Source organism: Penicillium paradoxum (genome assembly GCF_028828445.1).
Source record: "Penicillium paradoxum strain IBT 22861 chromosome Unknown utg000003l_segment0_segment0, whole genome shotgun sequence".
NCBI classification, from domain to species: domain Eukaryota; kingdom Fungi; phylum Ascomycota; class Eurotiomycetes; order Eurotiales; family Aspergillaceae; genus Penicillium; species Penicillium paradoxum.
Genome location: NW_026643181.1, coordinates 4102098 through 4125020, shown reverse-complemented (window position 1 = coordinate 4125020; position 22923 = coordinate 4102098). Strand labels below are relative to the sequence as shown.

The 22923-nt window shown below is 48.2% G+C and overlaps 11 protein-coding genes across 11 annotated transcripts; 6 read left to right on the top strand and 5 right to left on the bottom strand.

The window, feature by feature from the left end:
* Nucleotides 1-225: 225 nt before the first annotated feature.
* On the bottom strand, nt 226-1145 carry N7457_003386 (sucrase/ferredoxin-like domain-containing protein; the record flags this gene model as incomplete). The annotated part of the gene is made up of 2 exons (XM_057174431.1): nt 226-801; nt 858-1145. 2 exons carry the CDS (start codon nt 1143-1145, stop codon nt 226-228), a joined length of 864 nt encoding a protein of 287 aa, XP_057034582.1.
* Nucleotides 1146-2583: 1438 nt separating this feature from the next.
* On the top strand, nt 2584-4661 carry N7457_003385 (uncharacterized protein; the record flags this gene model as incomplete). The annotated part of the gene is made up of 5 exons (XM_057174430.1): nt 2584-2791; nt 2844-3291; nt 3341-3848; nt 3914-4396; nt 4446-4661. 5 exons carry the CDS (start codon nt 2584-2586, stop codon nt 4659-4661), a joined length of 1863 nt encoding a protein of 620 aa, XP_057034581.1.
* Nucleotides 4662-5271: 610 nt separating this feature from the next.
* N7457_003384 (uncharacterized protein) lies at nt 5272-5759 on the top strand (the record flags this gene model as incomplete). The annotated part of the gene is made up of 2 exons (XM_057174429.1): nt 5272-5366; nt 5441-5759. 2 exons carry the CDS (start codon nt 5272-5274, stop codon nt 5757-5759), a joined length of 414 nt encoding a protein of 137 aa, XP_057034580.1.
* A 1398-nt stretch (nt 5760-7157) lies between these two features.
* On the top strand, nt 7158-9769 carry N7457_003383 (Mg2+ transporter protein CorA-like/Zinc transport protein ZntB; the record flags this gene model as incomplete). The annotated part of the gene is made up of 2 exons (XM_057174428.1): nt 7158-8055; nt 8124-9769. 2 exons carry the CDS (start codon nt 7158-7160, stop codon nt 9767-9769), a joined length of 2544 nt encoding a protein of 847 aa, XP_057034579.1.
* Nucleotides 9770-10838: 1069 nt separating this feature from the next.
* N7457_003382 (Fig1 domain-containing protein) lies at nt 10839-11629 on the top strand (the record flags this gene model as incomplete). Its single annotated transcript, XM_057174427.1, has 2 exons — nt 10839-11185; nt 11248-11629. The coding sequence occupies 2 exons, from the start codon at nt 10839-10841 to the stop codon at nt 11627-11629; spliced, it is 729 nt and encodes a 242-aa protein (XP_057034578.1).
* Nucleotides 11630-12844: 1215 nt separating this feature from the next.
* On the bottom strand, nt 12845-14322 carry N7457_003381 (FAD-dependent oxidoreductase; the record flags this gene model as incomplete). Its single annotated transcript, XM_057174426.1, has 2 exons — nt 12845-13749; nt 13806-14322. 2 exons carry the CDS (start codon nt 14320-14322, stop codon nt 12845-12847), a joined length of 1422 nt encoding a protein of 473 aa, XP_057034577.1.
* A 694-nt stretch (nt 14323-15016) lies between these two features.
* N7457_003380 (uncharacterized protein) lies at nt 15017-15653 on the bottom strand (the record flags this gene model as incomplete). The annotated part of the gene is made up of 2 exons (XM_057174425.1): nt 15017-15042; nt 15077-15653. The coding sequence occupies 2 exons, from the start codon at nt 15651-15653 to the stop codon at nt 15017-15019; spliced, it is 603 nt and encodes a 200-aa protein (XP_057034576.1).
* Nucleotides 15654-16826: 1173 nt separating this feature from the next.
* N7457_003379 (uncharacterized protein) lies at nt 16827-18091 on the top strand (the record flags this gene model as incomplete). Its single annotated transcript, XM_057174424.1, has 2 exons — nt 16827-16898; nt 16985-18091. The coding sequence occupies 2 exons, from the start codon at nt 16827-16829 to the stop codon at nt 18089-18091; spliced, it is 1179 nt and encodes a 392-aa protein (XP_057034575.1).
* Nucleotides 18092-18371: 280 nt separating this feature from the next.
* N7457_003378 (uncharacterized protein) lies at nt 18372-18701 on the bottom strand (the record flags this gene model as incomplete). The annotated part of the gene is made up of 1 exon (XM_057174423.1): nt 18372-18701. The coding sequence occupies one exon, from the start codon at nt 18699-18701 to the stop codon at nt 18372-18374; it is 330 nt and encodes a 109-aa protein (XP_057034574.1).
* A 587-nt stretch (nt 18702-19288) lies between these two features.
* On the top strand, nt 19289-20399 carry N7457_003377 (isopenicillin N synthase family dioxygenase; the record flags this gene model as incomplete). Its single annotated transcript, XM_057174422.1, has 3 exons — nt 19289-19598; nt 19644-19973; nt 20032-20399. 3 exons carry the CDS (start codon nt 19289-19291, stop codon nt 20397-20399), a joined length of 1008 nt encoding a protein of 335 aa, XP_057034573.1.
* Nucleotides 20400-20817: 418 nt separating this feature from the next.
* Nucleotides 20818-21501, bottom strand: N7457_003376 (class I SAM-dependent methyltransferase; the record flags this gene model as incomplete). Its single annotated transcript, XM_057174421.1, has 1 exon — nt 20818-21501. The coding sequence occupies one exon, from the start codon at nt 21499-21501 to the stop codon at nt 20818-20820; it is 684 nt and encodes a 227-aa protein (XP_057034572.1).
* Nucleotides 21502-22923: the final 1422 nt, after the last annotated feature.

The following is a 22923-nucleotide window of genomic DNA, read 5'->3' as shown; positions in this document are numbered from 1 at the left end:
ACAAGAGACCTACGGAGTACCAGCTGCGCCAAGAAGAGCTTGATATTGAATGATCCCTGATAAGCTATGGCTGTGATGATAGCATCGCGACATAGGAGTAAAACGAGAAACTGAAAAAAAATGACCGCTCCGCATCAGGGGGTATTGTAAAGTACATTGAAACGCAAGCCATGAAACCCAGAGTCTAGAGACACCAGAGAAAGAAAGTCTCTGTTAGACTTGAAATCACCAGCTCGTCAATCGCTTAGCTCTGTCGAATCCACCTCGCAGCTGCCACTCCGGGTGAACAACCTTTCCTTCCAGGACGGTGTAGTTCACAATCCCTTCACAGTGCTCTGGCTTGACCCTCGCCAGCCAGATCATCTGCTGTTCTTTCTTGCGATAGACGAGCACGTTCGCAGAAAACTTGTGTCCTCCAACGTGAGAGACAAAGTAAATGCCCACGCCGCCAGGTCGGTCATCGTCCATATCCCGATAGAGGTTCCTCTTGCGCAAGTGACGCTCCATTTCCTTCTTGATCAAGGGAGCAGTGATTCCGCAGCGAGCATCGCGGCGCTTGTGGGAGCACAACAGAATGACATAGTCATGGGGACACGGGCGCGAAGTCAATCGCGAATCAGTAACGGGCTGGGATGGACTTCCCAGTGGCACATCAATGAATTTCTCGACGACATGCTTGACATCCGAGTAAGCAACCTCGTCCACGAAAGTGAAGGATGGCAGCAACAGAATTGTGGTCTTGGAGCCCCCAGGCACTTCTCCGTTGGGCCCATTGAGGTTTGAAGCCGAAATCATGATGCGCTTTTTACAAAATTAGCATGTTCTCACATCGCTGCTGCTAAGTCAAGTAAACAAACCCCGTGCTTGGACTTGCCCTCCGATTTAAAGGCTTCCATCAAGCTCCCTTCTTCCTGTTCGATCTTGGGAGCCCAATCCGTCTTTCCGGTTGCAACAAGGACGTGCGCGTGGAACTCCTTGATGAATCCATACATCGGAAGAGTAGTGTCGATTTTGACATTGTTAGGGCACTTCACAGTGCAGTCATTGCAGTCGTCTCGGCAGTTAGCCCCGTCAACTTTCGGATCGACTTCGGGAAAGATGTATTTCTTGCGCCCAGTAGCGATTGCTACCAGCGAGCGAAACATAGCGCAGTTGAGGATGGAAGAAGAGGTACGAAGAGAAGACACCTTTTGTAAGTAACCGGGGACTTGGGTGGGCCCTGAACTTATTTTGAGCCGCCGATCTACTCGGACTTAAGCCCCGTCGGACATCGGAGTTAAGGCCGAATGGGGTTAATTTCCCGAACCTCGTCCTCCCGACTTTGGGATCGACGAAGACGTCTGCTTAGCTCTTTCCCTGTGGGCGAACCGATACAGGATATCACGATCTTACATGTCTGTGCCTTTTATGAGAGGTGATCAAGACCCGAAATATGACAACGCAGACTATGTAGGTAACTTTCCCAAGTGGGTTCAATCATGCGTTTCTTTGTGGAGCCCGGTCATTGGATTATTGCACAGTCCTTCCGATGTGAATTGTGAAGCCAGGGCAATGACTAAACATATGTGTGCCTACCGGTAGCGCAAATTACATATGGTATATCTAGGGTGGCTGACAAAGGCTCTACCGGATGTGTCCCATTTGAATTCAGATGAATGAGCAGATGACCTCTCGAGAGCCCACCGGGTACAATTCCGTTCTCTCCTTTGGGTAACCTGAAAGTTGCTAAGACATTTGGATTTGACAGAAGGTTTGGGCTCCCAAATCTTCCTCCATGACCCATAAGCCTACCTACATATGGCGTTGTAAGGCCCTCGGCGCTTTGAACTGAAGATCTTCGCTATAGCATATCACAACTCGCCAAGAGTGTCTTTCTTAGCGAGGCGAACAAATCGAGAAGTATGCACCCGTGATAGGCCCTGAGCAAGTTCGTCCCAAGAGAACATTAAAAGGTTCGAGGGCTGAACACGAGTCTCTGGGAAAGTTCGAGACCGCGATACCCAAGAACTCATGTTAACCACTTTGGGACATTGATCGCCCAGAGGTACTTTGGTCGAGGTAAGCAGCGGTATTTCAATCCCCTAGGTGTGCCTAGAACTGGCGATATACGCCATTTGTCGTCGTTCCACGCACTATTCATAGTCCTATTTCAAGCTTACCAGCCAGTGACTGTGGGGGTCGGGCCAAGCGGTTGAATCAGATATCGTACCCGATTATTAGACTTTCAATCCATTATGAGGCCACAGAAATGCATTTTATAAGTATAGCAATATAGTAACAGATTTACGAGGTAGGGTACTACAGATGTAGTGAGCCTTAGTCAGTCTTACTCTGGCGAGGATGTGCCTCGTCTTCCGAACCTTAACGTGGTTAAGCGTCTGGACACCAATAGCTTATGTAGCTCAGGAGGTAGGGTATGAGACACTCCATAGGTTTCGATAAGTAGTGTGTACAAGGAAACATAGCTAGGTAAACTAGATATACTTCGAATTACCTGGCGCGGAAATTGATACAAACTCGAATTCGACAGGTGGCTAAGAACACTACCAGTGAGCAAACCTCTTGCGAGAATTACCACACTCAATGTCAGAAATTGAAATGGCAGCGAAGAGTCGTCGGCAACAGAATAGTCTCGCGTGCGAGGAATGCCGCTCACGGAAGCTCAAGTGTGATATGAGCGAACCCCAGTGTGGATCCTGTTGTAATCTCGGCCTTACGTGCATCGCCAATCCATTGCGACGGCCAAGAGGACCACGCAAAGGACACGTGAAGATCCTGAAATCCCGAATCGGTGGGATGCTTTCTCGCAGATTATCTAAACCCAGCCCTTGCTAACGAACCAGGGACAGCGACCCTTGAGCGGCAATTATACGGCAACGTCGAGGTCCACCCCGGCTCCCCTCCAGAGATTGGAGACAATCTGACATGCGATTCCTTGGAAGTGGATAGGGTTGTGGGAGCAAATATCGGGGATGCAGCCATCGACCATGTCGGAGTGACCTTACACGGTGGGTCAGATTGCATGGAGCGTCTGATGAGCGCACAACCGACGGAATTTCCTGAGTGGGCTGAAGCTATGCCCTTGTATTTCGAAAGCGAATCGAACCGGAAACAAGAAACCATTTCCAATCTTATGCTCCTGGCACCTTCATCGCCTTTAGCAATGACCCAGAGGCCCACATTGAAGCCAGCCCTGGATGCTAGTGTTGTCCTTTCAGACCTAGACTCTAGAATTGTGTCATTTACGCCTCCCGTTCCCGTCCAAATAACACAACTAGAGTGTGCAGATCTGTATGCTTCCCCCGCGCATTTAGATGTTACAACTACTTATTAGGACCAGGGATGACATGTTCTTCGATAGAGCTTACCTATTCGCCCCGATAATCAATCGGCAGCGCTACTTTGCCAGAGCCCCCGGAGATTTGGGGGAGAGCAAAGCGTTTTACTGTCTACAAAACGCCATGCGCTTGCTTGCAGGATCTCTGGGAAGCCAGTTCAAGCCCATGCTTCCCATATTGTACACACACACCAGTGCAATATTGGACTCTTGGCTTCAGGACGTATTGGACGAACCCATTCCAATAGAGATAATTCAGGCACAGCTGCTGCTAGCCTTGTATGAGATTCTGAAGGACAATCCGCAAAAAGGATGGACTAGTGCAGGAAAGTGTTTTCTCTTGATCCGTCGAGAAAAGTTGCATCAGATAGACAACCCCAGCATTAGTCGGTCATGTCGAATATCGTGGGTGGAAGATGAAGAGAGGCGACGCACTTTCTGGACAGCGTACGCGCTCGAGCGGTATGCCAACCTAGTGCACGGGCAACCTCTTGCATTGGATGATCAACTGGTAAGCTTCATGAGGTAGCGAAAAAAAGGAACTGTTCAATCGTACCTAATGGGTCTGCTCTCCAGATACTCACACGATTACCCGCCATCGAGACCGCATTTCTACGAAAGGAAGGAATCATGACCGAATTCCTACCCTCGGCGATGTCTCAAAATAGTAACCAGCCGCTCTCTGCATTTGCGAGATCAATGGTCGTAGTAACCATTCTTGCACGATGCCTGGCGCATCAAAACCAGTGCAATGTCGAACGCATCACGGATCCTACATCAAAGGAATATCTGGCACGGCACCGAGCGTTGGACAAGGCATTAACTCGGGAGATTGAAGGGACATCATGCCACGACTCGACTGATCTCGAGCTTCGTAATTCTACCAACTTGTTTATCGAGATGATCACAGAGGCCGCTGTCATAGTGCTATTTAATGCCCTTGGTCGCGTCTCTGAACGCCCTGGAGACCTGTATCGGGCATATGAGAAACGAGCCTGCAAGGCAGCAGAAGGTATCCGTAATCAGGCACAAAGCTTGAACCAACTGGGCTTTTTCAAAGTGAGTCCCGCTACCGTTTGAGGTATTGAAGTTGTTCTCACGCAGACAGATCCACCCGTTCACTCCAATTGCACTGTTCATCTGCGGCGGCTTCACTCGGTTGGGCGAGGCGTTGAATCCACAAGCCGACGAGCACTTAAAGGAGATTTTATGCTCGCTGCAGTACTTAGCAACTGCGAACAACCTTGCAGGGATACTGCATCTCGAGCTTAAGCACAAACCGAGGAAGGAGATCGATAATGAGGGGGTAGTAGGGTTTTGGTAACGTACATGACTGGTGGGAAACTTTGGAGCCGGCACGGCAAGCAGTGCATCTATATATTGTCTTCGGTCATATCTGCGGTGATAGCTCATCAAACACCAATAAATACCCAGAAGTGGGTCATTCTATAAGAGAGATCGTGCCTGGCAAAAAGTCGTTTTGGCTGAGCTCTAGACATACATTCTCAACCCTGATCTTCGACTAAGACTGGATCCGCAAGTTGACCTTGAAACATCATCGATTTTTAAAAAGATATCAATATGCAATGTGGCAAGCTATTGATTGGGAGATACCCCTGAAATAACACAATGGTCTTCGGTGTCAAGTCCATAGAAGGCAAGACGAAACCCCGAGGCCGATCGGATATTTCGCCCGTCGGAGATGCCAGATTGGGACATTTTCGGAGATATCGGATATACCCTTTTCGATCATTTCGCCGGTATACTCCATAGCTGGGGGATAAAGATATAAATAGTCATCTGATTCTAAGAACCCAAAGCTTGAACAACCAGCAATTCAAGACATACCTCCCCCAGAAACCACAAATTCCAATTTAAAACTCCGCTTTGCATCCACTCTCACATTACGTTGCAATCGTCCAAGCCCACACACAATGACCCAAATTAACACCGACGATGCTAAGGCCCCGGCCTACACCCCCCTCGACCCCGTCGAGTGCGACAAGCCTGAGAAGCAAGAGCCAGCACAGTAAGTTATAGCCCTTTTCGTTTCCCTTACAGCGCTATTCTAGACCTGGACCATGTCAACTAACATTCGCTTAGCACAAGCCCCAAGGCGGATTGCATCATCCACGGGCCCAGCCAAGTCCCTCTTGTGGACAACGAATTGCAGAAGTCGCAGGCAGCGGAGATCATCCGCACTGTGACAGCAGCACTGACTGACATCGCCGATGAGAACAAATGCACTAAGTGCACGGTGGAGAACATCTCGACTCTACTCACAGGCCTCGTCCGCGATCTCAGAACAGTGAAGCAGAGTGGTGCGTGGTCGAAGGAAGACAAGAAGGCTTTCAAGGCGGAGGTCAAGGCTTTGTTGAAGCCAGTCAAGAAGGATGTGAAGAGCCTTTGGAAAGCGAACTAATAGCTCCATTCGATGTTTTCTTTATGACCATGGCAAGCAGAGCAGTGTACACTAGGCTATGGTTTGCTTTCGGACGATTTTAGCGTTTATGTTTACAACAACAGCCAATTCTTAGAGAGAGATACGCGATGTCTCTTTCTAAGGATTGATGCTTAGGAATGGGAAATATTGTTATCTGAGAATCCATATGTTTATTTGAACTTCTGACTTTCTCCCATGCATAGATAGTGTTACATTATAAGTAAACCATACAGAAGCTGGCAATTGAGGACATCTGGTATCTAGAAAATCACATTGATGTACGTTCATGTAGTAGTAGAGGTACGTTGCCGGATCGAAAGCGGGAAGACGCAGAATTCAAGTGGGCTTCTCCACTATCGCAAATTGCACTGGATTATGGAAATTGCAAGACCACCGATAATATGGAATCTGACGTCAAATTAAGATTTCTGAGTCCCACGGTACTTGACACGCGCTAAGTCGGAAGCTTAAGTCAAGCATCACCTCCCGGCTCGAAAAGCACTGGGACCAATTAGCAAGATGCAACAACATGTCATCTTGCCCCTAAATTTGGCAAGTATCAATACGACTTTTATCATGTCCCTACGACTTCTCATCGAAAGTCGATGTCCGAGTTGTGACATCTAGACCTTCAAAACTGTGAAACTACTGTTGAAGCACAAACCACTAGATGCCTGACGTTATCGGTGATATTCAGGCTTTGAGTGGGTTTCCATAAATGATAACTGAGAGATCCAGGGCATAACATTATTATATCAGTAACCTTACATTTGGCGACTGATATCGGAAAATAATGAAGGTTCACACCTCGTAGGAATTTTCCCGGTGAGCATTCGTCAATATGTTGAGCTGTGATGGCAGATGGAAGCCATTCAAAGAGTATGAAGTACACGTAGTGCCAAGAAGAACTATACCTAGCCAGAGTTAGGAGAGACCCTGTTCACGCTAGAGTTAAAGCAGTATAGCAATGCTGACAGGCTTATCAGGTGACGAACCCCTCCCACTACACATTGGTTTGGTGTGTAACCAATGTCATTCCATTTCGGGTGCCAACTGCCTTGCTCGGTCTACATTTAAACTCAATTTTTGCTGAAATTCGGGTGCGCTTTGTTCATCTGGATTTCCATTTTGAATGTTTCATGGTTTCTAGGGGCAGTGCATCTAGTTCTCGAGGGCTCATAATATGGTGTCATGGCTGAAAAGCAACCAACTGATCGTCTTCTTGATTGGTTACAACAGCCAGATTATCCCGTTCCCCCTGACCCAGCCCCGGGCAGAGTTGACGCGGCTTCTATCCCTGGACAGCGCCGTGAAGGTTCAAGTGTAGCAAATCATCCACAAAACTCGTTGGAAGATATTTTGCAACATGATCCATCGATGCGCAATGGGCTTCCAGAGGCAATTAGCCTACCGGATTCCCATGCGTCTTCTTCCAATGCCGGCGAACATGGCCTCAATCAAAATTCGCCCAAAGATTCATTGGAAATCATTTTGAAATCAGGTCCGCCAGTGATACCATCTGCTATCCCATTGCCTGGTGTTCGAAGAAAGAAGAGAAAGTCTGGGTCTGCATATGACCAGACCCTTGAAAATGCCGGAAAGGTCTTGGAACATATCAGGGAAGGAAATGTTCGTAAACACTCTCGTCACCAGCGAACATCAATTGTCTGCTACGATTACTCGAACAGCGTCAGATCAGAACCAAAAACAATTCAAAAGGCTAAAGATATCGCATCTCTGGCATACACGGGACCAAATATACAACAGCGCCTGCTCATTGTCGAGGATTTGTCGAAACCGACAATAAATGCCCTGGGAGGAACTTTCGGCATCAATCCAGAATTCTTTGAAGAACATCTACTAAATTCTGGATATGCGGGTGCAGAATATGACATGTTGCCGGCTCGAATGTGGGCCACGGCATCACTGAAAAAGTCCTATGTGTCAATGCGGTGGATCCGGCCTGTTTACCGAGTCCCCATGTATTCTTCAAATCGTAGCATGAAGGATCTTGCTAAAATCAGCATATCTGGGAAGGAGAATCCAGTCGAAACTGTTGGTGACACGGGCAAGGTGCCCCCAAAGATGCAGGGCCACATTGAACACTTCACACGCCATGGGGTTGTTACAACGCGAGTTTCCACTAACATATTTCGATCGGAGTGGCGTCTGTGGACAGACCCCACAAAGGCATCGAGTACAAAAAGGGAATGTGGATTGGAAGAGAGGGTATCGGTCTGGAAAGGGCAGCTTACAGCCCGTGACTGCAAGATTGGTAAGTGCTCGAGCCTTTGAAGGTGAATAAAAAAGTATAACCATCGCTCGAGACTGATTGGTACGCAGTGATTATGCTATTGGATCCATTGCCAAAAGTGGAAGAAGAGCATCCAGCAACAGCTACTAAAACATATGACTGGGGTCTCTCCGAAGGAGATGAGGACTTGAATATCTCCGAGGCAGATACTGACTCGGCTGAAAAGGGAATTGCTCATATCTTATATGGGACAAGGTCTCCGTTCGCCAGAGATGGACCCCTCCCAATGAGATGGGTTCGAACTATCAAAAGACGGATGGATAGAGGACCTGTACGTTCCATGCAGTGGAAGAATAATTTGAAGCAGAACGAGCGATTATCGTCGATTAAAATCATCATCGAGCACATTGCTCCTCGTCACGAAGTCACTGTTGATCTAGACCATGTCTTTCAAACACAAGAATCTGCGGCTTATTTTGGAAAGAATCTGCAGTCCTCCACATCGACATCTGACGGGGTTTGTGGAGCGCTTGAGCGGCATGCTGGATCAGTTGGCTTGGGCGGGCCGTTATTCCAGATCATTAGACAAGACACCTTCACACTTCTTCGACAACTAGGCCATGTTCTTGATGAAGTGGAGCTCGGGGTTCTTGACGTCACTAAAATGGAAGATCGCTTATCTTCATGGCTCCAATTGATAGGTCGTGCACAACGAGAGCTTCCAGAGCTCGAAGCTTCCATAAAACCATTCATGGCCTGGCTTCATCTGAATGCAATCGAAGACAGCCCAGCTGGCGAATCGCAAGTTCTACAAGATATTTGCGATCTTTCGGAACACATTAAACAAATGTGCGATCGGCTCCAGCGGACTTCGGCCTTGTTGAACTCCAATATGGGCCTCCTGGGTAGCCGGCGTTCTATCGATGAGGTTCAAGCTGTGAACAGGTTGACTGAGCTCGCATTTGTTTTTATTCCCCTATCATTCACAACATCAGTCTTCGGTATGCAAGTGGAGCCCTTTGCTGATCCCGTTCCCCTACGATCATTCTTTATCCTTGCTGTGGGTATGGTGACATTTGCTTACTTGATGCGAATGACCATGCGGAGCCAGTGGGTCGCTTACCTCAAGATGGTTGTCAAATATGATATTCGAAGATACGCAGAAAACCACGGACTGCCTATTCCCACGCGATCAGTCCCAGTACTCCTAACCGTTCGTTGGATAGGGAGCTGGTTTGACCTCAGTGGTATAAAACGAACTTGGACGCGGGCAATGCGACCAATGAGGAGACTATGGGTGAGGATTTGGGACGTGTCTGGTTTTTTAATCCTCTCTGTCTTGTTGAATGGATCGATTTCAGGGATACCAATAGCTGTTCTCTGGACACGAGATCTGGATCCCAGTACTCAGGGGGCCGTCACTATCGCGATTGTCATTATGGTCATCGCCAGTGTGGGCATTCCATTTTGGCACTGGTGCGATCCAGACTTTCGGAATGCATTTCCAAAATTCCTGTCGGATAGGGTCCATCGCTGTCCATCTTGGGTTATGAAGCCACTCATCTTATTGATCCTCCCCGTGATCTTCATGATAGTCTCTCTGGCACTGATCTGGACTCGTCCACTCACTACAGGTATCAAGGCTGCCCTTACGGTTGGAATTCTCATGTTCGGGATTATTTTCATTGCGCCAGTCATTTTGAGACGAATCTTTTACCGATTGAGTTTCGTTTGAATGTGACGACGTTCTTAAAAAAAGTACGAAAATGAAAATGGAAAATTGCGATATGGAATTGCGCACAGCCAATGTCAGTATGCCAGCAGTAAAATAACCTAGCAGGTGTCTACGGAGGTGTACGCTCTTAGCCTACCTACCTATAACTATTGAGGAGGGGAGGAAATATATGTGAAGAGGACTGGTAGACGTACTATTAAGAATACAGCGAGGAACCTTGGGGTACTACTGAGAAGACATCATAAGCTTGCAAACGCAGCATGGAAACCTTCGCCTGACCTGGCTGCTTTGCACACTTATGACTCATGACGGTCTATTTCATAGGTAATTCAGGTATTCTAATTTTCTCCCTGCTTAAAAACAGCCACGTTCAGGCCGAAATTCAAGAAAGAAATTCCCGAGCGCCGTATGAAGTGAACCCTCACAGTTCTACACTACGACAGGTTGAGTAAGCGAGTCCAATCGGGGCCCAGAATCAGCTTGTCTAACTCGGAAGATCCAGAGGAGCTGAACCGGACCACAAACCCCGACTCGTGAGGCACATGGATATGAGGGTACAATCAAAGGTTGTGTGCCGCGATCGCTTGAACTAAGTCAAAAGCCAAAAAGATGTATCCCTATGTAGTAATTGTTAATATACCTTCATCAATCGAGGGTAGCACGTGATAGAGTCCATGGGGTTGGGCCTGGAGGACTTTTGTCAGCTGAGAGGGGCGTTCTGGAGATCAACTAACAAGGCCCCCACGTCGACTAAACAATTTCGCAGTCGGGCTTTGAAACCAAGGCAACAATGGGCGGATGTGCTTGTAAGTCTGTCCCTCAATCGTATGAAAATAGCGGATCTGTGAATATCAGTCGTGCTGACGCGAGGTCCGGGAACATAGCGACATGGTCGCGGTTCATACCGATGATTGGCTACCATCATGTTCTCATGATTATTCTGTTGATTCCAATTTCCTTCTTCTGTAAGAGTTTCAAGACCTTGCCAATACCTCCTCCTTTGGTTCTGCCGGAACTAATGTACCCCGTACATTCAGCCGTCTTGATAGCAAGCTGTACTTCTAGCAATATGAGCAATGTCTACTTGCTGTCGCTAGAGTATAAAACACCAAGCTCCCCAATAGCTACATCAACGGGACAGATAAACACAGCGATTGCACAGGCTATACACAATGTGTCGCAATTTGAAGTCGGAGGGGACTTCAAAGTACGCGCAGGGTACATGGGAATCTGCGTGGGCCAAAAGGATGAAGAGTTCATTTGTTCCAAAAACATCCGAATGCTGGCAAATATGGTCCGACTAGACAAGAAGACTGTCATTGACGGGAATACCACCATAGAAGTCATGCAAGACCCGCTCAATCTGATTATGATTGCGGAGACATTCAAGGAAAAGATCGTTTTTGATGGTTTGATGTAAGTGCAACTGAGGGCCCCTCTTTGTGACGTGGTGAAATATGCTCATGCAATGAACGAAGATATATTGCGATCCTGGCGTGCTTCATTTGTTTCATTATTTTGTCGACATTCCCAGGATGGCACGAGGAAATAGACGATGATGGCTCTGAACGTGAGGTCAAGCCATTTCCTTCGCGTCCATTATCCCATATTGTCATGTACCTTTCATTCCTTGGGGCTGGATTTGGGTTTATCTCTGTGTTGTGGCAGCATATCAATAGCAGCTCCACCGTATCGATGGCCGAGACTCTCACTTATGGCGGAGTCACGGGCCATGTTGGAGCCCTCGCGATGTCACTAGGTTGGATTGCAGTAGGCGCAACTGGTTTGGTTGGGATTGGGCTTCACGTGATGATCCTGAGTATCGAGCTTATTCGAGTACTGACCGACGACGAGGATTGAGGAGTAACGTGGGTATCGTGAACGGGTCCGTGAGAAAGCGTTTTTTGGTAAATCCGGCAGTTTCTTTTGCTTCTTTGCTATTTCTCCGGGCTTTTTCTTCCAGAGTTCTTCTAGTTCAACTCTTTGCCCCAAATATCATCTCCTTGGATGTATGTTGTCCCTGGGTTCCAGAGCTGTGATATTGGCAGCGGCGATTGCATTTTAGCCCGATTTGATAAATATTTGCTTAGGAGCGTTGCTCTTCTCCTCTGCCTGGCGCTCAATCTTTTCACAGCAGCACATGGTATTGGTTGATCTGTTCGGGTTGAATATGACCCGGGTGCCCTGGATCGACAATCCTTTGGCGTTGAGTTTTGCACGACTCCTTAGCACTGATCAGCCTTCAAATTGAACCAACCACAGTGGCTCTGACAGATCGTCCCGAAAGATCAAGAATGCACCATATATCCGCCTACCGCAGCATCAAATATACTCAGGGGGGACGGCCCATTGGTAGTCTTGTCGACGCAGGTGTTTCGGTAATACGACCTTCGCGCTGGATAAGGGAAGCGATTTGATTAGCAGAAGGTGAGGTGTGTATCGTGGAGTCTATCGCACATAGTAAAGGGATTTTCAGATCCAATGGAGAGGATAACTGTCGTGTCTGGAGTCCTTGTGTCAGGGCGATCAGACCCCCGAGCGGCCGATATGAAGTGCGCAAAGGGAAGGATGACCATTATCACAGGTAATGATAACAACATCGCTTCATGCAAGCTGTGACGTAGGCCCCGGCAAAATAGTGGTATCATCAAGCGAGGGAGGAAATATTGGATCTCTGGAAGCTGGGGAAGTGCCAAAGGAGGGAGCCGATGCCTGTGACTCGAAGGCGAAAACAAGCTTCCCGCGCCAGGACCCTGTTCAAAATAGCAACTCGGCCCAGTAGCCTTCTCAAACTAGTGACCATATGTGTCTCTGTGCATGTATCTAGGGATTCTTGTGATGCACTGAATGATTGCCAAAACCTTGCTCATATTCCTGCTTCATCAATACCGACCACCCCGCTCGTGAGAGAATTGCCAGTTGTCCATCGCCTTCATTTGGCTTTGTTTACCTTTGTCCTTCACTTTTCATGCTTAAAGGATTTAGATTTCTATGAGATCAAGAAAGTTACATGCAAAGTCCACAGAAGGATTCAAACTGGCGACAAAGGCATAGGAAATCACAAGGTTGTCCATCTCACGCCGAAAAGAGCCATTCAGGCTCCTGGGAAAGATTGATAGCCTTACCAGAGACTCCATTTGCCATCTTTGTCTTCCCAAGATATCCCATTCTTTGCTGGTAATCCCGAATAGTATCTTCCTGCATCTTCGTTGAGTCAAAATGCCAGATCTTAAATGACCGATCTTTAACTTCTTCCAAGCATGACTCGGCCTTCGCTATTTTGGCCGGATCCGCCCACTCAGGTTGTTGAAACAGATCGCAAACACGGCGGCTACTATTGACAAGCCACTGAGTACGGGTTCGTCGAATGTTATCATATGTCTCAAACGCGGCGCGCAAAGCATCGCCTGTAGACACGTTACGATCCCGGACTATCTGACTTGTTTGCTCGGGTATCATAGTGCACAGACAGAGCACATCCTCCACCCCGAACGATGCGCCGGCTCCATGGTGTGGGGTGGATGCGTGTGCTGCATCGCCGACAAGACAGACGCGACCTTTGTTATATTTTGGGAGCGGGTATTCAGCGAGGTCAAAGAGCGCCCATTGATCAAGCTCCTCAGGGAATAGCTCTACAAGATTCCGTACTGGCAGACTCCAGTCCGAGAGGGCGTGTGAGACAGCCTTTCTAGAGACCCAGGCGGTAGTGGGTTTGTCAAGTGGCCACTCGTCGGGGTCAGAGATGATCACCGTTGCACCGATGGTGTTTGTGTTGACTGGGTAGTGAATGAGGTGCGCCTTTGGCCCAAGGTGCATGTGTTGTCTGTGGGTCTTATATTCACCGATGGCAGTGCAGACTTTATCCATGGGAATAAGTGCCCGATACGCGACCTGGTGGCTATACTGCGGGTACGAAGCAGGATCGTCTGCACCAAGGAGAAGTCTTCGGACAGTGGATTTGATACCATCGGTCGCAATAACTTTTTCAAATTAGCAACAACCCGCAGGTAACATCGATGGAGAGGTCACAACATACCAGCATCGGCCTCAACGATGTTTCCATCAGTGAAGTACAGCACCACCTTATCTTTGTCCTCCTCGTCAACAATCATCTCCAGTCGCTTCTGGAGGTGAATCACACCCTCGGGGATTTCCTTGACCAAATCGTCCAGAAACTGATCTCGACGGACGGTCTCCCACCCGCCGATTCCCGCATCGAGCCTCAGCAACGGCTTCTGGTACATCGGATCGTCTTCACGCTGTACCCCATGCCCGTTGATATACCTCAGGTACGATTTCGGATCATTTTGATCCAGTGACACATTGACCGCACCGCCAGATCGAAGAGCGCGCACAATACCTGGGCAGATCTTCTCCATGCACTGGACGGTGTTACGTGTGAATCCGATGCCAGCACCAATCTCGCGAAAGTTGCGCGCCTGTTCAAAGAGTTTCACTTGCACTCCACGGCGAGTGAGACCGGCGGCTAGGACGAGTCCCACAATGCCACCTCCGATGATGGCAATTTCTGGGGTGTTTGGTAGACATGTCATCTTGGGTACCTGGTAGCTGCGGCGCGCGCAACCAGTTGGATTTGATTAGAGGTATTGGGTGAGAAATGAAGTTCCCTATGTGCCCTTTGTTTATATTGTACAAAACATCCAATTTTAAATTCTCCAGGTATTATGCTAGATGACGAGCTTTGTCTATGGTCCGACACAATCAGCATTATCAAAAGTTCCGAATCTTCTATACCCGGCGACTGAAAAGAAACTCCGAAAAGAATGCACTTCGATTTACAGGCAAGATTTTTTATCAAGGCCAAAGTACTCTACTTGAACGTATGCATGTATAGTGAGAATAATATTTCTCCAATAAAATGCAGCCCGTCCAGTGATAAGGTAACTCGTACTGATGGCCCGGGCGATCTCAAAATAACAGATCAAAGTCACAGATATATTCGTCTTGCAATTCCGTCTGATGCTCAGCTTATGCTCCAATTCGTTGAGGTCAAAGATTCGCCGATGTCATTGATTTATGAACAGCCACAAAATAAACAATACTCACATAAAGCACTAAGATTTCTAACAGGCAAGGACATTGTATCATATGTCCCGAGTCCACAATCTATCTCCGACCACGCCGGTGCGGTATGCCACGTTGAAGATCTCTCGTACCACAGGGATAACGTCTTTTGCTTTGATCGGCACGCGATGATCGCCCCCCATTCTACCAGCATTGTACTTCTCAAATCACAATGCTGATACAGTAATCTGCGGTGCAGCTCCAAATTCGGATCAAGCATACCGTGGACGTGAATTGTTGGAATCTTCACTCGGTATTCCATCGGGTCAACGCTGAATTCCTGGCCTGTAGTACACTGTGTCGCGTCGATGAATCCGGCAGGCCTAGAAACCTCTGGATTGAGCCAACGCAAAGGCCCTCGTCCAGCTAATAGGATAGCGAACCGGTAGACTGGGATTGTCTTGTTCTGGAATACTTGTTGGTTCGCCAGGATGCTAGCAGCCAAATGGGCACCTTGGCTGAATCCCAAGAGCCCGACCCATTCACCAGTCGCGCCGCGCTTGTCGTCAGCTTGTTGAGCGGCAAATAGAGAATCTTCAATCCCATTCACAATTTGATATTCATCAAGGATGGGATCCCTTGCATGTACACGAAACCACGCTTTGAAAGGCCCGTAGTCTTTGTAGGCGGCTGTCACATCAGATCCTGGCCGGGCGGGAAGAGGTGCCTCAGCGTACACAAGTCGAAAATGAGAGCTGAGCATTCGCTCTAGCACGCGGCATTGCATGCGGAAAATGCGAGCATTGGTGCCTCCGCCATGAAGACAAAGAATTCGTGGCAGAGCAAGGTTGGTCTGCATAGCAATGATATCTGGCTGGACGCGTTTTGGAACGGTTCCCTCGAGAAAGATGAACTTGTGATGACGGATTATCTTGATGTCACTCTCAAGCGCAGTAGAAGGAATTTATTACCGCCCAGTTTCCATCGGACAGAAGGAGTGATAAACAAATAATGCCCACGGAGTAAATATATTTGCTCTCAGATATGGATTAGGCAGTGGTCAGTAGATCAGGTCCGCCGAAGGTAAGTTATCAGGCTTTGTATCTGCGAGCCTGTAGATGACGCCATTTAGTATGACCATAAGACTTTCCACAGGAGGCAACATGCATTGTGAAAACAATTCGTATTCTGAATATGAAGCTATTGATGTAGACATAGAAGGTGTGATGATAGAGTTTAGAGCGTCAACTTACTTTCAAAATGTAGAGCAAAATCCGTGGCGTCAGAATTTCTATAGAAACATCGATTGGGGGATTTACCGCCTGTTTCTGCTGTGTTTGTATCAATATCACCCTTTGTTTAGCTTCTGTCTTCCTGCTATATTTCTGAGGCAATCTGTATCTGGTGGCCTCTTATCCGGTGAAACATATCCGGAATCCCCGTGGGCCTATTTATGGAATTGTATAGCCCTGATTTAAGTAACAGATGGCTGCGAGTTGGTCATGCGAGTTTGTAGCATCATTTTACATTAGTTGCGTGTAATAGGGATTCACGTTACTCGGTGACCTGCATGAAGGTATGTTATCTACTCCACTCATCTTCCCTTAGGGAGGGGCCGGATACCCGGCCAGTTAGTCCACGAGTTCATTCTGATGACTTTTGCGGAGTATTTTGGATCATTCCAAGGTTGGGGCTGAGAATGGTAAGCCCGAGCTGACATCCTAATATGGTTAATCTCCGATATCTAGGGATCGCGTCACTCGGCCCTTAACTCCGGTCATCTCCCAATGGTACCAAAGGCTTCGGACTTACCAAATGCAGCCAATCTCCGACAGTCCCAATCATTAAGCTTTGTGACCCCGTGAGTATAGCATTGTGAGGGTATGTTTTCTACGGTCAATAAAGCTCTTGGAGATTTCACTTTTGTTTATCTTCATCAATTTTCTCATCTCCTCTTCACCAACGTCTTCACGAATATCCACAATCAAATTTCAAAGATTATTATCCCAAGCATCTTCACCGGCTCGCCAGAATGGCAGACAAGACCGTCGAGCCGTCTGTGCCAGAGGAGAAGCCCCCGGCCCGGCACCTGCTCCAAACGGTGGTACATTGGCATGGCTGAATGTCCTGGGAAGCTTCATGCTTTACTTCAACACCTGGGGTATCCTGAACACTTTTGGGGCCTACCAGACATACTATGAGTCCGGCGCGCTGTTCCACGCCAATTCCTCCGAAATCTCGTGGGTCGGCTCCATTGCAGCATTCATGCTCCTGTTCGTTGGCATTTTCGTCGGCCCGATTTACGACCGCGGTTACCTACGCGCCCTTCTGATTGTTGGCTCGTTGATGGTAGTCATCGGACATATGATGTTGAGTCTGTGTCACGAGTTCTGGCAAGTTCTGCTAGCACAGGGCTTTGCCGTCGGCATCGGGACTGGCTGTCTCTTCGTTCCCTGCGTCGCAATCATTCCCCAATACTTCACAACCAAGATGGGAGCTGCAATGGGCGCCGCTGCTTCCGGTTCTGCACTTGGGGGTATCATCTATCCAATTGTTCTGTACCGACTGATCAATCAAATCGGCTTCCCCTGGGCTGTACGCGTGATCGGGTTCATCGCCCTGGGCACACTGCTTCTTCCGGTCGGTCTCATGCGCCTACGTGTCCAACCGCCCAAGGCGCGCGCTTTGGTTGATCCCACCGCTTTCAAAGACCTAGCCTATCTGGCTTTCATCTTTACTAGTCTTGTTGCGTACATGGGGCTATTCGTCATTCTGTTCTACTTGTCCTTCTATGCAGAGGCTAATCACCTCACGAGTAGCAGTTTGGCTTTCTACCTCGTTCCTATCTTCAATGCAGCGTCTGTCTTTGGCCGTACAATCCCGAATAAGCTGGCTGACCGGTTCGGACCGTTCAACCTTCTCATTCCTGCCACCATGTCCTCCGGTATCTTAATGCTTTGCATGATGGCGGTCCATTCAAAGGCCTCTGTGATTGTCATGGCTGCTCTGTCCGGTTTCATGAGCGGTGCATTGATCGGGCTGCCTCCAATGTGCCTGGCAATCTTGACCACGGACAAGTCAAAGCTCGGCACCCGCGTGGGCATGGGATATGCCATCATCGCACTCGGTGTGTTGGCCAGTGGTCCTAGCAGTGGGGCAATTCTCCGCAACAGTGGTGGGTCCCTGGATTGGCAAAGCCTGTGGATCTTCGGTGGCGTTCCAACCTGTGCTTCTGCTCTCGGATATGCCGCTATTCGGGTCGCCAAGTACGGCGTGAAGCTGAACATCAAGGCTTGAAGATCCGGCTTCTGATTTTTACGGTGATTAGGTTTGCTTTTTATGGACGTGAATAATGGTTTAATGGCTTTACTGGGAGTTGAGGCAGATGGCCCGGCGCTTTGAGCGAAAGTTCAGCACTTACGGGAGGATTGAGACTCTGCTCTGTGGCCCCGAATGGGGGCCCTTTGATACCTAGGCAGATAATTGAAATATTTTCAAAGCTTCAGATTTAAATGACACTTGTAATCGTATTTCCTAGTGTAATGATATTTCCCAGTTGAAAAGTCCAGGTGAACATTCACATGGCGGTCCTAACTCCACATTTGAACGGTGCGACAACAAGCTTCTCCATTTCCCACATGCCCGCATCGGCAAATGGATTGTTCCCTATAATTTCCCGAACTCGGGCCTCGGTGGTCGCATGGAACATCAATACGCTACTACGCGCCTCTATCGGATCATCGGCAGTTCTGGGATGCGCAGCGAGGGTTGGGCCGCCGAAAACGATGGTCCCATCGAGAATGTATGGCTTCAAGTGTGCCACGTGCGCATCATAATGCAAGGCCCAGTCTTTAAGCGCACCGGTCTTAATGGGGACTTGCACAAGGTAGTCGTGGTTATCGGACATTTTGCGGGACGAACTTGGACATGCGGTTGTGGACATTGCGGTACAGTCAGATCTCGGGTTGTCGCAGTGAAAGGCCTTCTCGATTAGGTATTCTCTTCGTCTTGGAATTATGCGGAGATTGAAAGTTCTCACTAGATTGCAACGGACTTCGCAAGCTGACTAGAGTCGGCAGAATGTTTGGAAGGTTATATCAATGGCATCTCGGAGTAAAGTATTTTCAGTTGCATTCCTACCGGCTTGCTAAAGGAAAGGCTAAATTTGATTTGTCCGAGACAGTCTCATTCTCTCGCCATGAAGGTTTCACTCCTTATTGTGAGATCCTCTTAGCTACCGACAGACTAGCCAGGAATGAGTCTGACCATAAGCCGGTGCTGCCGGCGTAAGGTTTGAAACGCTTGATTCGGAGTATCTATCCAGACTTGTGGCCCATATTGGATGCCTGCTAGATCCATAGGGCTATGATGCAAATGGACCGAGATATCTCGCGTGAAAATCAGATAAGTGTATTAGTAGAAACCAATTAAAATACTTAACCCAAGATACTCGGACTAACAAAGCCGAATCAATCTGGAGGAGAAACCACAATCATGGAAAATGCTGACAGCATCCCTCCAACTTCCATCCCCACTGTGGACATCAGCGCCTGGGTCGACGAACATGCCCCAGAGACCGCCAAAGACGAGGTCGTCAATGCTATGCGCGATGCATGTTCAACACTCGGCTTTTTCTATCTCGTCGGTCACGGGATTCCCGAGGAAGATCGCCACACCGTCCTCGAATGCACTCGTCGGTATTTCGCCCTTCCAACAGAAGAAAAGATGGATACTTGGATTGGCAAGGCCATGGGCAGGTCGTTCCGCGGCTATGAGCCATCTGCGCTGCAGGTACATCAGGAGGGTCTATTGCCAGATACCAAAGAGGCGAGATTCCAAAAATAACCAGTTCAAGCGTATTTGCTGACCTTGCGCAAAAAGGGGTTTATCATTGGGCGTGAGACACCGGCAGATGCCCCGGAGGCAGGGACCTTCCATACCGGTCCCAACCAGTGGCCTAGGACACTCCGCGAAGAGGACTTCCGTATCCCGCTGATGGAATACCATGGTAAGATGATCGAGATGGTGAAGGTTATTCTGAAGGTTCTGGCACGGGGGCTTCCTGCACAATGGAACTGTCCACCTGACGTATTTGATGGGTTGACGGTTGATCCCTCTGCGCCCTTGCGATTGCTGTATTATGCTCCTCAGCCGATCAAACGAGCGCATCAATTTGGAGGTGGGTACCTAGAAAGCCAAAAATGTCTGGATAGAGAGTGCTGACAATCTGTATTAAGTGGGTGAGCATACCGACTTTGGGAACGTTTCGGTCCTACTGCAAGAAGAAGGAACCGAGGGCCTGGAGGTTCTGTATCCCCCGACGCGGACTTGGGTGCCAGTGCCGGTAAAGGCTCACTCATATGTGATCAATATGGGCGACATGATGCAGAAGTGGACGGTGGGATATTATCGGAGTGCGACCCACCGGGTGGTCAATTCCAGTACCAAGGCACGGTACAGTGCTCCATTCTTTATGAATGGCAACCTGGATCTAAGATGCCATGCCTTAGATGGGTCTGGGGAAGTGACTGTCATTGGGGAACACATTCGGCGCAGGTTAATGGAGACGATTGAAGGTGAGGCGGGAAGGAAGTTGGCCCTTTGAGAACACATACGTTTTCCGGAGAACGTACTGAGGCAATGTTCAAACGAAAACAACAGCGCATTGTGATGGAATAGCTGGAAAATCTAAGGTCCTATAGGCATTCTTCTTCAACTCATTAGACCAGTAATTTGTAGGTCGGACCCTTTGTACCATGCTCAGCTGTCTCCCTCGTCTCTAGCACGAAAGCACTGCCGGACGCGACAATGACCACTATCATCTCAACTCTCACTATCAAATCCCTTGCGCATACTGAAAAGGTCATTTGGGTCTTCTTTCACCTTTATGGCAATAGGCTGAGCACCATTTGACCCTCAGAATGTTACTTGGGAATTTTGTCCATTGGAATCAGCCTCGTTCTGATATGCACCTCTCCTGCCTGGTTCAAATGAGTTGAGCAGCGACACTTCTTTCTAGATATTCATTTCTTGGCTAGGACCCAGTGAAAGGGCACATCGCGTGAGACTCCATTTTCTTCTTCAACATCCACAATAACCTCATCAATCTCTATCTCATAGCCAATCTCGATGAGAATTCTCATCAACTCTTCTCTGCCCCAGCTACTCCAATGCATCGTACCTTTGGTAGCGCCCAACCAAGATTCATTAGAAGCGCTCTCAAATGCAGCCTCGGAGAAATTTGCCAGAAACCGGCCCCCGGGTTTTAGCCAATTGAAAATGCCACTGAGGATAGTTGTTTGTTCGGTCCTTGGAAGGTGAATAATAGAATACATAGCCATCACAGCATCGAATTGCTCCGGGGCGAATTCCAACTGCATCATATCCCCTTGTATGAGCTGCACGGAGGGAGGAAGTCGTTTTCTGGCCAGGGCAATCTGGGTCTCGGATATGTCATTTGCAGTGACGCTAAGATGTTCACGCGATGCCAAGAGTTGGGTGCAGGGTACGCCGGCGCCACATCCTAATTCGAGAATGCGAGCTGGGTGGTTTGCCTTGACCGAATCAAGAGATTGAAGCATGCGATCGAGATAAGAAAGGCGCAGTTCATGCGTGGGTTGTGTCCAGCTTAGATAGACTTCAGCAGTTTCATCGTAGGCTTTCTTGATATCTTGCTTGATTTGATAGCTCTCGATGGCCTCGGGCATTATGGCGGAGTGCGCTTTGATTGAGCGTGGGGATGCCGTATAAGAATTCAGGTGGGAAATGCAGATGTGAAGGGGAGGAAGGCTATCAATATATATGCTCATGATATCCTTCGTTTTTGTACCATCATTCTGTGATCGGACCTCTTCTAATCTAATTACGAATGACTCATCTGAATATGGGTCTACTGTGCTTGTCTGTGATCCCGAATAGGACTAAAATGAGGAAGCCCGATACCTCATCTATATTCATAGGTATCATGCGATGGCCATAAGGGGAAACGGCGCTTCTCCACGGTTTTCCTCGGTAGTCATTTGCCATATCCAGAGTGTAAGGGGTACTAGATACGAGAGGGAGAAAAGGGTATACTGCGCCCACAGCGGATGTGGTGTCTAGACGCTTTATAGTTGACTTTCCATATTCTTTTGTCTTATTTGCTCATGGCCTTCCATTTCAGGTGGACGGTCCTTGATCCATCGAGCACATCGCGAGGACTCAGCTACCACTTTGAGAAATGGTTGGATGATTATATATCGCAGAATTATCAATCTTTTCTACGATAAATCAAGTACACATTCTGCATGTTGTTCCGATTGTAATTCTCATTGACCTCGTCATCCTACTGCTCGCAGCGCGACCTTGAAGGTCCTTGACCGGGTCACCAGGGCGCTTCCAGGGTTTTCAGGTCAAAATGGATCTCCAGCTATGGCCCGCTTTTGTGATCGTGTCTTCAACAGCCCGGCCGGGCTAGCTCAATCGGTAGAGCGTAAGACTCTTAATCTTAAGGCTGCGGTTTCGACCCCCGCGTTCGGCTATTCCTACAAACAAACCTCAAGATTTCTTTTTTGCCTTTCTTTTTTATTTCTTTTTCCATCGCTGAGCATGTCCCAACACCTCATAAGGAGCGTGGACGAAGTAATACGTGTACCCTACCGTTGAGACGTTCTTTTTGATACTTTCAGACTACTATTTTAGCTGGAAGAAGAAAAGAGTCCTGGGCTTGACTTGAGGGACTACAGTACCCCGTAATCGTTGCCTGAATAGACAGTGAAAAGGAAAATCGAATAACTACTGTTTCTGCTGCTCTCTATGATTTTGCAGTTGGAGCTCACTATACCTAAGTACACTTTGTGTTTGAGTAATCTAAGGAGGTCATAACTATATTTTCCTTTCTGAAGACGATAGCTTTCTAGGATAAAAGTTATTTTATCGATGGTTCCGAGTCCAATGGTCCACAGCATTGAGAATATATATCACCGGCATCAACGGCTCATCCGGTGGCGACAAAGCCCACAAACCGACAAAGACCAAAATCCAAAGACGAGAATTGTTCTTAACTTGGACATCCAAAGATTGACCAAAAAGAGAGTTGATACTGCTAAACATCGCTGTGAGTCTGACAGCATTCTTTCGCCAATCAGGAA